A 12216-nucleotide genomic window follows, 5' to 3' on the forward strand; every position below is an offset into this window, starting at 1 on the left:
TCATAAGTTAAAACACTAGATAAAATACAAAATTCATATTGTTGAACTTACTAAATCAATAATGTTAGGCTTGTACTAACGCGGGAAAATAGTATATTTTCTGCTATATATATATAGTTTTTGTTTGTCTTGTATAGATGATTTGACAGTAATATATTAGGATTTTTTATAAATTGTGTAAAAATAAATAAAATAATTGATTTTCGTATAATTACAAAAATTTATCGATTATTGATTAATTAAAAAGTTTTTATACTTAATATGAATTTAATGGAAGATCCAAATTTCAAAACAAAATATCATAAACATAAAATTCGTGTTAAACTTTGGGAGAGTGACTTCATGGAGAAATTTGGGCGTAAACCAAATAAAGTGAGATTTATCATGAGAATTATCATGTACATATAAATTTATAATATTTTACTTATATTAAAGCTTTTTTTTTCTTCAGAATGATATTAAAGTAGCCGATATGACAATTCGTGAGGCATATAAAATGTATTGGAAATTAAAAACTAAAGCTCTAGAAGAAACATTAACTGATATTACTTTTTGCAAAGATACAGTGGATAATATCTCATCCGATTATAGTTTTTCAAAATCAATGCAACATCCGAAACCTCAAGAAGTACAACAAAAAAATATACTAATTGACTCTAAATCTGTAGAATTAGTAAATAATCATGCAAATAATTGTTTATCTGAAATTACAAGCATTTCAAGCTATGTAACAAACAAGACAAATATGGAAAACCCTTTAGATCATATTGCTTTAAAACAAAATTGTATTAAAAAAAATCAAACTGTCTTTATGGAAAGGTCTTCTTCGTTTCAATTATCACAAAATATGTGTAAATCACTCACATTTTCAAAACGAAACCCTAGGAAATCCTTTTCTTTTTCAAAATTTAATGCACAACAACTTGAATTAGATTTATTTTCCAATCAGACAATAAAATCAAAAATAAATAAAGATTATACAGTTCAAGATGTATTAAACTCTACCTTAAATAGTGATCTTAAAATAATTTTTGATGATAAAAATATACCTAAGCAATCAACTATTCAAAATTTAATTGAAACATGTACAGTATATAATAAACAATTAAATTCAGCCTGGTTAAAAAGATGTCTTTCAAATAATTCTTTTAAAAGTAGTATATCAGAAATTGATAAATTATCTCAAAATAATGTTTTTAAATCAGGATCCTTAAATTACATTCAGCCATCTAAAGAAAATTTTTTAACACATTCTATGTTGAACAATCAGTCATTCACAGATGATGAAGATTATATTTGTAACAGTGATTCAGAAGAAGATCGTAAAAATAAACGTATTCGAAATTTAAAAAAAATTGTTTATGATAATGGTTTAGAACCAGCTAAAAAATTATGTAAAACAAATGATATTTATCAAAGAACTAACGATACCAGTAAAATTTTGCAAAATTCTACGACCGATATTAATAAAATTAGATTTTTAAATGATCATTCAACTACGTTAAATTATAAAAATATATATTCTATTAATGACAATGAATTTTCAAAACTAAATAATCGAGGCACAGCAATGAAACTAAAAGAACCAACACAAAAATCTACATCAACGAATATATCACAAAAGTTTTTAAAGAAAGATTGTTTTAATAAAATTGTATGTGAGAATATTGATATAATCAAAGACAACATGAAAAATACAATGAATCAAATGGTTATAAAAGATATAACAGGTTTTTCATCAGTACTTAATCCATTAAATTATCAAACAAAGAATTTTTCAATAAATCTTAGGTCAAATAATAAAAGAAAATCAAAACAAAGTATATCTACAGAAAAACTGAATGAAAATTTCGTTAAACTAAATCTAAAAAAAAAAAAATTTGTTCATGGCAAAAAGGTATTTAACATATCAAAATATAAAAAGAATCAGTGGAAAGAAAAAAAGAAAGAAAGAAATTTTTATGAAACTAATGTGAATATATCAGATTCGATATTTGTAAATAATAATCTTTTATGTTATAAATGTGGTGAATCAGGCCATTTTTCTAGAGATTGTAAAAATTTAAATGATTGTTTATCACAAAATGCAACCACAGATATTTCTGTTTACCCAACATTAAAAGAATTTGAAGATTTGACAAAATTAAATGCAGTTAAAATTTGTCATCAATCTGTTACAGCTATGCAATGTGACAACATGACAACTATAAAATCAAATATAATAGTTCATTCTGGAGATTGGAAAAATAATCAAAACTTATATATGTTAGAGAAAGTAAGTTTTTATTTAAATATAGAAATATTCATATGAGAAATTAATGAAAATATTAAAATTTAATTTTTATTAAAGCCAAAATTAGTTATTACCAATGTTCATGAAAATATCCTGAAAAAGACTTGGGAAATAAATCCATTATATGAATTGGAGTCGGATTATTGTCTCAAAGGTAAACATTGTTTATTAATCTGAAATGAATTCCATCGCATAAGTATCGCTTATAATATATCACTATTGATAAACTCTTATTTTATATTTTAACTAATTGTATTTAAATTATTTTAATTAATCTAATTTTAAGATTAGATTAAATAGTAGCATTACTAGTTCCAATGTTATATAAAATTTTATTAAATAAATTTATAAATATTTCTGATATCAAATAACAATATTTGAAATAGTCCATGAGTTATAAAGCTATTTTTATAAACAGAATAGTTTAATTTTCTACTTAATAAAACTATCGATTATATTAAGTTTTAACAAAAATTGAATATTTTCAAATATATGATTATGAAAAATTATGAAATTTTTTTTTAATTTAGAATAATTATAAAATATTAAATTGTATCTTATTTTAAGATTTAATTATTCTTTTTTAAACATCAATAGTCCATATTTTAAATAATAATAATATTACTAAAATTGAAAATAATATACACATGTTTTATACAAGAATCAATATGAACTTCTTTAAATAAAATAAGACATTTTAAAATTTTTCCATTCCTATGGATATATAAATATACATTTAAAATTCTAAACTTTTAAATATTTTTAATATTACATAAAAGTTTATGTATGTACCTAGACTTTAAATTGAAAATTATTTTTAAGTTATATCTTATCTAATTTATGGTATAAATAATTTTGTTAATGCACTAACTTTTAAGAACTATTGGAATAATCATTTTTTATTCTCATTATACAAAGACTAAAACTGAAACTATATTACATTTATAGCTAAAAACATAAAACTAAAGCTAGTTTAAAACTTAATGTACTATTCAAAGACAAAAATTTGTATGCAATAACTATTAACAAATTTATAGTTTTCAATAAAAAAAAATTATATATTTGTATACATAGATATAAAACAAAAACAAAACATCAACGAAAGTTGAAATACTCATTTTGCTCTAAATATATGATTTATTAATTTTATAATTTAAAATCAATTCTTTTTTTCAGTAATTAAATATTGTACTATGAATATTATTAAAGTATGTATACATCTTCATATACACTATCATATATACTTAATTAGTCAATTTTATGTAGTTAAGGATTTTTTATTCCACTATTAATAGACGATGACTGAAATAACTATTCGCAAAATGTATTTTAAAGTGAGTTGATATATTATTTGAGTTTTTATTAAAAAATAACTTTTATGTAATTAAATGTATTTTAGACCTAAAATAATATAAGTAAAAATAATTTTTTATTGGTTCATAAAATTACTATGACTTTCCTCATACTCAGTACATATAATGTTTGCATTGTAATCGTAATAATATTAATAGTTAGAAATTCTTAAATTTTGATTTTTTATTTGTGTTGAGAGATTAGTTATATAAGGAACATACATATAATTGATGTGTTTATAAGATTAAATTAAAATTTTTGCAATTTTCCTTCTTTGTACACTAACTTTAAAACGTATAAATTATGTATAGTCAAATAGCAAACAGTCATTATGATTTCGAGTTATATTATCAAGTTGATCATGATTTAATATTATAATTAAGTATGAATTTAAACAATATAGTTTTAATTCATTCTTAATTGGCGTTTTACGCCAGTTAGTAACAGGAGGGCTATTTATTCCATGAACTTAAAGGAATATGCAAAGAAAATATGAACCCCGTAAATTTAATTATATATTTAAATTATATTATATTATATTATATTATATTATAATTTAAATGTTGACTAATGCAAATCAAAATTTAATTAATTTCTTTTGTGTTATATACTTGAAAATAAGAGTTTTAAAAATACATTATTTATAAATCTTTTTAAACATAAATAACTATTTTTTATATTAAGGAATAATTGAATTTTAATTAAAATACAATGCATAATGAATACTAAGTCTTCCATACATATACATTTACTTAAATCACCTTTTAATTTATTTTTACTGTATCTTTATTATGTTTGTTTCATATTTTTGTCATTGTAACTACTGGTCTTGATATGATTTTTATTTTATTATACAAAATAGATTGTATTATTAGGCCTACAATACTTTATAATTTAAAATTCTATTTATAATGTATTTATTTATGTTATTACATATATGTAACTTATTGATATATTTTATAATCAATTTTTATGCAGTGGTTTACTATACTTGTGCAATTATTAATGTTTTATATAAAAATAGAAATTTGATAAACACTTGTTTAAACAAAATATATAATTTAATTAGGTGGTAAGTGTTATTAAATTAAACTAGAGTTAACTTGAGTTAATTTATATTATTGAGGTACTTTTAATTTTTATATCTTTGTAATTAAAATATTACTTAAGCCATTCAATAGCTTAAAAATAGCATAATTATTAAATTATATTAAATTTAATACATTATACTTATTTAATTAATTAATTTCGTTAATTTTATATAACTTAAATAAATATATAAAAATTATTCCTCAATTACTTATATTACAGATACACCTCTAGAAGTTTTGATAGCCTTAAAAAAATTTGGTTACAACGAATTTCGTGAAGGGCAGGAGAAGGCAATAATGAGAATTTTATCAGGACAATCGACCCTTGTCGTTTTGCCTACTGGCTTGGGGAAATCCTTATGTTATCAATTACCAGCTTACATGTATGCTAAAAAGTATACATGCATAACATTAGTTATTTCTCCATTAATATCTTTAATGAATGATCAAGTATCTAGAATGCCAAATTTTTTACAAGCAGCCTGTTTACATACTAATCAGAGTTCAAAAGAACAAGAAAAAGTGTTAGAAAATTTAAAAAAAAGAAAACTCAATATTTTACTAATTTCACCGGAATTCATAATTAGTGGAGAAAAATTAAATAGTCTTAGAAATATAAAGCATTCGTTACCTCCGATTGCTTTTGCTTGTATAGATGAAGTACATTGTATTTCACAGTGGTCTCACAATTTTCGTCCATCTTATTTAACAGTCTGTAAAGTGTTAAAAGAGCAATTAGGAGTTGAAGTAACATTAGGTTTAACAGCAACAGCAAGCAATACTACAGTTATGAATATTATACATTTTTTGAATATTAAAGATGGAATAGCTGGTGTTGTATTAGAACGATCGCTACCTTCGAACTTATGTTTAACGATTTCTCAAGATCAACACAAAGAGGAAGCTTTATTCAAATTTTTACAAAGTGAAAAGCTGAAAAAGTGCAAATCTATTATTATATACTGTATACGTCGCGAAGAATGTACTAGGGTAGCTAAATTTCTTCGTATGTCATTATCTAATTTTACATTAAAGCAATTCAACTCAAAAACTAAAATTTCATCAGTCGTAGAAGTTTATCATGCCGGCCTTTCATCTTATCGACGAAAAATTATTCAAATAGCATTTATGAAATCTGAAATACGTATAATAGTAGCAACTATAGCTTTTGGTATGGGTCTTAATAAATCTAACATTAATGCTGTTATTCATTTCAATATGCCAGCGAGTTTTGAAGGATATGTACAAGAAATTGGTCGAGCTGGTAGAGATGGTTCTTTAGCTTATTGTCACTTATTTTTAAATCCGAAGGTGATTGTAAAGTTAATTAATCTTTAAATTAATATATTATATTTAATTTTATAATTTCAAAATATATATTTTTTTTGTCACATTTTAGAAAAATTTAGATGAATACGAATTGTGTCGTCATATAAATGCCAATGGAATAGATAGGTATACAATTAGACGTTTACTTCAAAGAATATTTATACCATGTAGTTGTATCAATTCTTATACAGAGTTGCGTTGCAAAGGGCATGAGATTGGTTTTTCCATAGATGAAACTGTAAAGCTTTTAGATATATCAGAAGAAATAATAACTACACTCTTATGTTATCTTGAGCTACATCCAAAACATTTCATTAAGTTGTTGCCTCCATCACTTATTAATACTGAGATTTATAGTCATAAAGGGTCTAATCTACTTGAAGTGGCTGCACAATCTGTAAATTAGTTTAATTATATTTTATTTTTTAATTAAATTAAAAATTACATTATTTTTATAAACATTTATAATTTTTAGTCACAAACATTAACAATGGCTCTAGCTTTATTAAAAAAGAATGGAACTTATAATGAAAATAGTTCTACTGTTAAATTTTCAGTAATTGATGTTGCTGCAGCAATCGGATTGGATAGTGATGAACTGAAAAGTCAAATAAAAAAATTAGAATGGACCACTGGTAAATGAAAATTTATTGATATAATTATTTAATTAAAATATTTACAGTCACTATATACTGAGTTTTATATTTTGTTAGAAAATAATAAAACTAAAAGATCATCAATATCTGTTCAATTCAATACACGAGGTTTTCGAGTTATAGCTTCTGGTGATTTAAGTAATGATGAATTGGAAGAAGCTCTTGAATCATTAAGTCAACAAAATCAATTACATAGTACAATCAGCTTGCAAAGACTTAAATCTATTAATTCAACAATGCGAAAATACAGTTTTACGTCAATAGAAGAGTGTATTCATCTAAATCAAGAAACCCAATTAAGATCTGAAGAAATAAAAAATACTATACGTAAACATTTTGAATTTAACGAATCTACAACAGATATTTCTGATACTTTAGAGGCAAGTATTATTCATAACTTAATAAACGTTAAATGATTATTATAGTCTGGAAATGATAATGTAAAATTGACTGTTTAAATCTACGCGCACGTGAACATATATTTTGTTACAAATTAAACGTTACTGTAACGCGAAATATATTTTCATAAGTATAGAAGTGTAAATAGATTGATTATTTAGTCTCTTGTTAAATATATCGTTGTCGATTGTATATATTCAATAATCGAATCAAAACGAATTCGAAATGTTACACAATCTTTGTAAGTAGTTGTATGCTATTTATTATTATTATGAGAGATCAAAATGAAAATGTAGAAAATGAGTAGTCACTATTGTCTACTCACTTTTTATTCATTTATGTTCATTATGCTCAGTTTTATTTTTTATTAAGAATGTGTTTACAACAATTAATCAACGTAAAGTTATTATGTACGAATCTTGAAAAGAAAGGAAAGTAATTTAGTGTTCTTCATACATCTTATTTCTATATATACATATATGTAAAAGAGAATATTCTTTTCTTAAATCAATAATTAAATTATTGATTTAATACCCTATCTTAGTAATCTACAATATGAGTAATAAAAGGAACAATAAGCAAATGAATTATAAATTTAGAATTTGTTACAGTATATAGAAGTATACATATTTATATTTATTTTTTATTTTTTTTTTTTAATTAAAAATAAGTATATATCTAGAAATATATATATATATATCTGTTTATTGTATTTCAGATTGATCTACAAAATGAAGATCATATTGTGGCAGACATACGTAATTTAATTTTAAGTTATAAAGATGTTAGCTTTACAGGTAGAAGTGTCGCACGTATTTTTCATGGAATTCAAAGCCCAAATTATTCTGCTATTATTTGGTCTAGATGTCGATTTTGGAGATCTCATGTTACTGAAGATTTCAATGTAATATGTCAATTAGCTAAAAGAGAAATATTAAAATATAAAAAAATGTAAAATATTCTCATTTTCAGTAACAACTTTTCATAATATATCAACATTTACGTAAGATTATTATCACACACATATATATATAAATTATTTATTAAAATTTTCGTTTAAAAATGTAGAAAATTATATATATATATATATATATATATGTATAAGATCTCTATTTAAACGCTTACTTTAAATTTATAATTAAAGTATATATATATATATATATATATATATGTATATGTATAAGTATGGGAAAAAAGATAAATAAATCATTTATTATAGTAATATAGGAAATACTAAACTATCACAATACTTTTTTGTAATATAACTGTAAACAAATATTCCATAATTCTTAATTGATACGAAGATTCTTGATATCTTTATTATATTCACTTAAATAAAAATGTTTACGTAAAGGATAAGACCATTATTAATTGCTCTGATATTGACATAAATTGTTTTGTATTCGAATGAAGAAAAAAATATTAAAGAATTATGCACATAGAAATTAATAAATGGTGCAATAGTTTTACAAAATTTAAAGAATTGAAAGTTAGAAATATACTTTTATCATTTCTATCTGTAACTAATCTTATAATAATTTTTTTGTGTTAATTCAGAACACTTTTTCCAAACGATTTCGAATTTTGCAGTATACTAATTCTTTTTTATATATTATATTTTAGATATGTAACATAAATGTAGTAATAATGTACAATATTTATTGAAAATATTAATTTATATATTCAATTTAATTGTTGTAATTTTTGTTTGATACTTTTATGCTTTAACTTTTCAAATATTTTATTTATTATATTTAAATGATCACTTATAACTTATTATTTTAGAACATCATGTACTAAAAACATATTTAATTAATTAAATTTATGAAATAGTTCTACCATATATTATTGTCTACAATATATCTTATTATAGAAGTCATGAAACAATTTTTTTTATTTATTTATGCAGAATTAACTAATATAGTTTTGTGTATCACAAACTGCAAGTCTGTACTGTCGAATAATTAAAGATACTCGAATAATATATATGTTATTGTTCGAGATTCCGAGAATTTCTCGAATGTTATTATTTCTGGAAAAATCCCAACGGTTATAATTTAGGTCTGTTCGAGAATGCGAGAACATTTTTTCCTTTTTGTCAGTGCAATAAAACATCTGGCAAGTAATATCATAAAATTTGTATTTGGATTTCAAACTTCGCTTGTTCAAATTTTCTCACGCATTTGTGTCATAAAACATCTAGAAAAACAATACCATAAACACGGAAAAACCTATAGTTTTGACATCTGCATTTTCGTTTCCCTCGGCAACTACATCAAGCATTACTGCAAGCGGACCCTCCTTTCCCTTCCCGCTGTCGACAAGTTGCAATTCTGTCACCAGATGTGTCAGCGAACCCCTCCTCTCCGCTGCCAACATGCTATCGCATGCGGCAGCGGCAATGAGAGATCTGCGCATCATGAAGACCCAGAGACGACTAGGCCCTTAATTAACTCCGAAGCAAAAGAGGCGCTGCCCTCGCACTATAAGGGAGGAGTCTCTGATTGGACAGAAAATAAGGGAAGGGATTCAAGTAAAATTCATGGTCAGCAAATGTATTTAAGGGGCGCAATTTTCAATACTCATTTACTCTCGATACTTAACTCTCTTAATCCTTATCACTCGTGACGATATCTTTCAATCATAAAGCCGCATTCATAACCTCAATCATACACGTGCTCGTTCAAAAGGCGTTAGTGTCGATGAACGAAACTTCGCGCCATTCGCCATTCATATTCAATAATCAAGCTGCATAGATTATTGTACAGTTGTCTTCGCAACACATCACTTCAATCAAGAATTTAGTTCTACAAGTAATATTAGTAATACTAGTCAGTCTTGTCATTAATAACTAATAGAATAAAAAGCATATACTTCAGCCATATCTTTATTGTATTATTATAATATCCCTTCCACTTGTGACCTATCATTGCTACCACACAACACCCGTGGTCTCTGAGTTGTCAACGGCATCAAATTGTATCCGTCGAACCGGCCTTGATAAAACAAGTCGGAACGACGAGGTGCATTTTGTACAAGGCCGTTAGATTCTGAAAAGCCGGTACATCCGAACTGATACAAGTGTATAATTGCGCCCATTGCTTCTAGCACCATGATCGTCTCCATTGTTATCTAGCAAAGCTGCTGCGTGAATATTTAAGGCAAGTGCACCACGAAGCGCATTAGTAGATTTTGAGTCATTGACGCAATCAGTCATGCTATTCATCCATGACTAGTTGGTCAGCAAGCTACTCACCACAACAGAAGAAAGGGGCTCTTATTTACTGGCTATATAATAATGATCAAGCTGTAAGTAAGACCAAGACGCCAAGAAGTAAAGCTCTTACTGGTGATACAATGATCAAGCTGTAAGTAACACCAAGATACAAAGAAAACACGTCAATTCTCCTGTGCTGCAATTAAAAGAAGTTGACACTATCTCCTTCATATCAAGAAAATGCCAGACTATCCAAAACATACTCCCGAATACGCAGCGTGCATAATCATTGCTGATTCTTGCAAAATCAGCAACAACTCATCACCACCGACAAGGAGCATTCTTGATAGTGAACTACTCATCATAGGACAAGGTCAAGACTAATGTATTTCTGTGAGTAAAACAAGTCTAAGGCACATAAGTATTGCTAGGCCTTACAAGACTAGCATGACGCTATTATTAATAATAAAAAACACTAATAAGGAGTGTGCATAATCAGTTGCTAATTGTTACAAGATAAACCATTCACCAGAGGAACAGGTCCAAGCAACTGCATCTTCGTAATTGAACATAGGATACACCTTTCCACCGCATAACTCCAACAAATCTATAATGTAATTGTAAATAAACCATAATAAACAATATTTATGGAAGAATTACACACTGTATTCCTACAGCCCTTCCACTTGACTCCCTCCTATACATGTGCTACGGCGGGCGGCAATTATTATAAAGATATCCAAACATTAGCAGTTCGAACACAATTCTATTCAAGCTATAATTACTGTAGTAGAAATAGATGGCTATTATTTAAATATTTCTCAATATTTTAATTTCTCCGATATTATATTATAATGTTTAAGGTAATCAAAGATATAAAACTCAAAATTGTAAAATATTTTCTTCGCCTTGTACCTATTACTTTATCTTTTATTGATTTTTTACATTCATTAATGATTGTTTAATATTTTTGAAAAATGCGGGTTATGCAAATTAAATATAAATAATATATTTTTTATTACATCATGTGATTATAATTGAAAAAAAATAATAATAATAACATCGACACTTCAACATTAGTTTAAAATTTAATGTCTGCTATTGCAGATTTTCCGTTTGTTAGATATATAATTAAAAATATTTGGCTGTATCGATTACGACATAAGATACAATTTATTGTTAATAATACTGTGATCAAATGAACTTATCTTTATAATTAAATGTATCCATCGTGATCCTATAAACGTTTATTATATTGTATTATATATCTTATACATTATTTGTTATTAAATATAACAAAAATTCAATATAATACATTCATGAACTATTCTTAAATATTTATCATAATTACTTCGTTAAAATATTTACAATAAGAATGTAATATTAAGTTTTGAAATGTTCAAAAGTTCATTCTGAAATTATTATTATTATATACTGTACTATTGTAAGCTAATAGATTCTAATCATAGCGTACCATATATCAACGATTAAAACTTTTTTATTGTAAATTTTTAATATTATTAAATGTTTGTTATTGTGAATGAATAAGATACTAAATGGCGTATTTTTCTTATGTTAAAACAAATATTAAATTATATCTATTATGATTTACTCTAATCATCTAATAATAATATTTTTAGTATTAAAATTAAAATATTTCGAAACTTTTAACATTATGTTTAAAATATATGCGCTAAGTATGTATTTATTATATATATATATATATATATATATATATATATATATATATATATACTACGATTATATATTTATGATTCATAGATTTTGTTCAAAATTGCGATAACCCTTCCCAAGTTATTAGGCTTCTGAAAACCCAGTTTATTAGACATCTGGAAGTAGTCCTAATACCCAAAAATA

General features: G+C 24.8%; 1 protein-coding gene across 1 annotated transcript; it reads left to right on the forward strand.

Moving 5' to 3' along the window:
- Positions 1–261: 261 nt before the first annotated feature.
- Positions 262–8081, forward strand: RecQ4 (RecQ4 helicase). Its single transcript, XM_011504256.1, has 10 exons — positions 262–372; positions 452–943; positions 1181–1381; positions 1664–2275; positions 2351–2447; positions 4958–6048; positions 6137–6463; positions 6542–6701; positions 6780–7102; positions 7840–8081. The coding sequence occupies exons 1-10, from the start codon at positions 262–264 to the stop codon at positions 8074–8076; spliced, it is 3651 nt and encodes a 1216-aa protein (XP_011502558.1). The 3' UTR covers positions 8077–8081.
- Positions 8082–12216: the final 4135 nt, after the last annotated feature.

This window comes from Ceratosolen solmsi, unplaced genomic scaffold (assembly GCF_000503995.2).
Source record: "Ceratosolen solmsi marchali unplaced genomic scaffold, CerSol_1.0 scaffold19, whole genome shotgun sequence".
Taxonomy (NCBI): domain Eukaryota; kingdom Metazoa; phylum Arthropoda; class Insecta; order Hymenoptera; family Agaonidae; genus Ceratosolen; species Ceratosolen solmsi.

What these genes read in the sequence shown, in the direction of transcription:
- RecQ4 (XM_011504256.1), top strand. Translation starts at nt 262, where the DNA reads ATGAATTTAATGGAAGATCCAAATTTCAAAACAAAATATCATAAACAT. An exon ending in ATGATAATGGTTTAGAACCA is followed by an intron (nt 1,382 to 1,663) that starts GCTAAAAAATTA and finishes ATTGTATGTGAG; the next exon opens with AATATTGATATAATCAAAGA. An exon ending in ATATTTCTGATACTTTAGAG is followed by an intron (nt 7,103 to 7,839) that starts GCAAGTATTATT and finishes ATTGTATTTCAG; the next exon opens with ATTGATCTACAAAATGAAGA.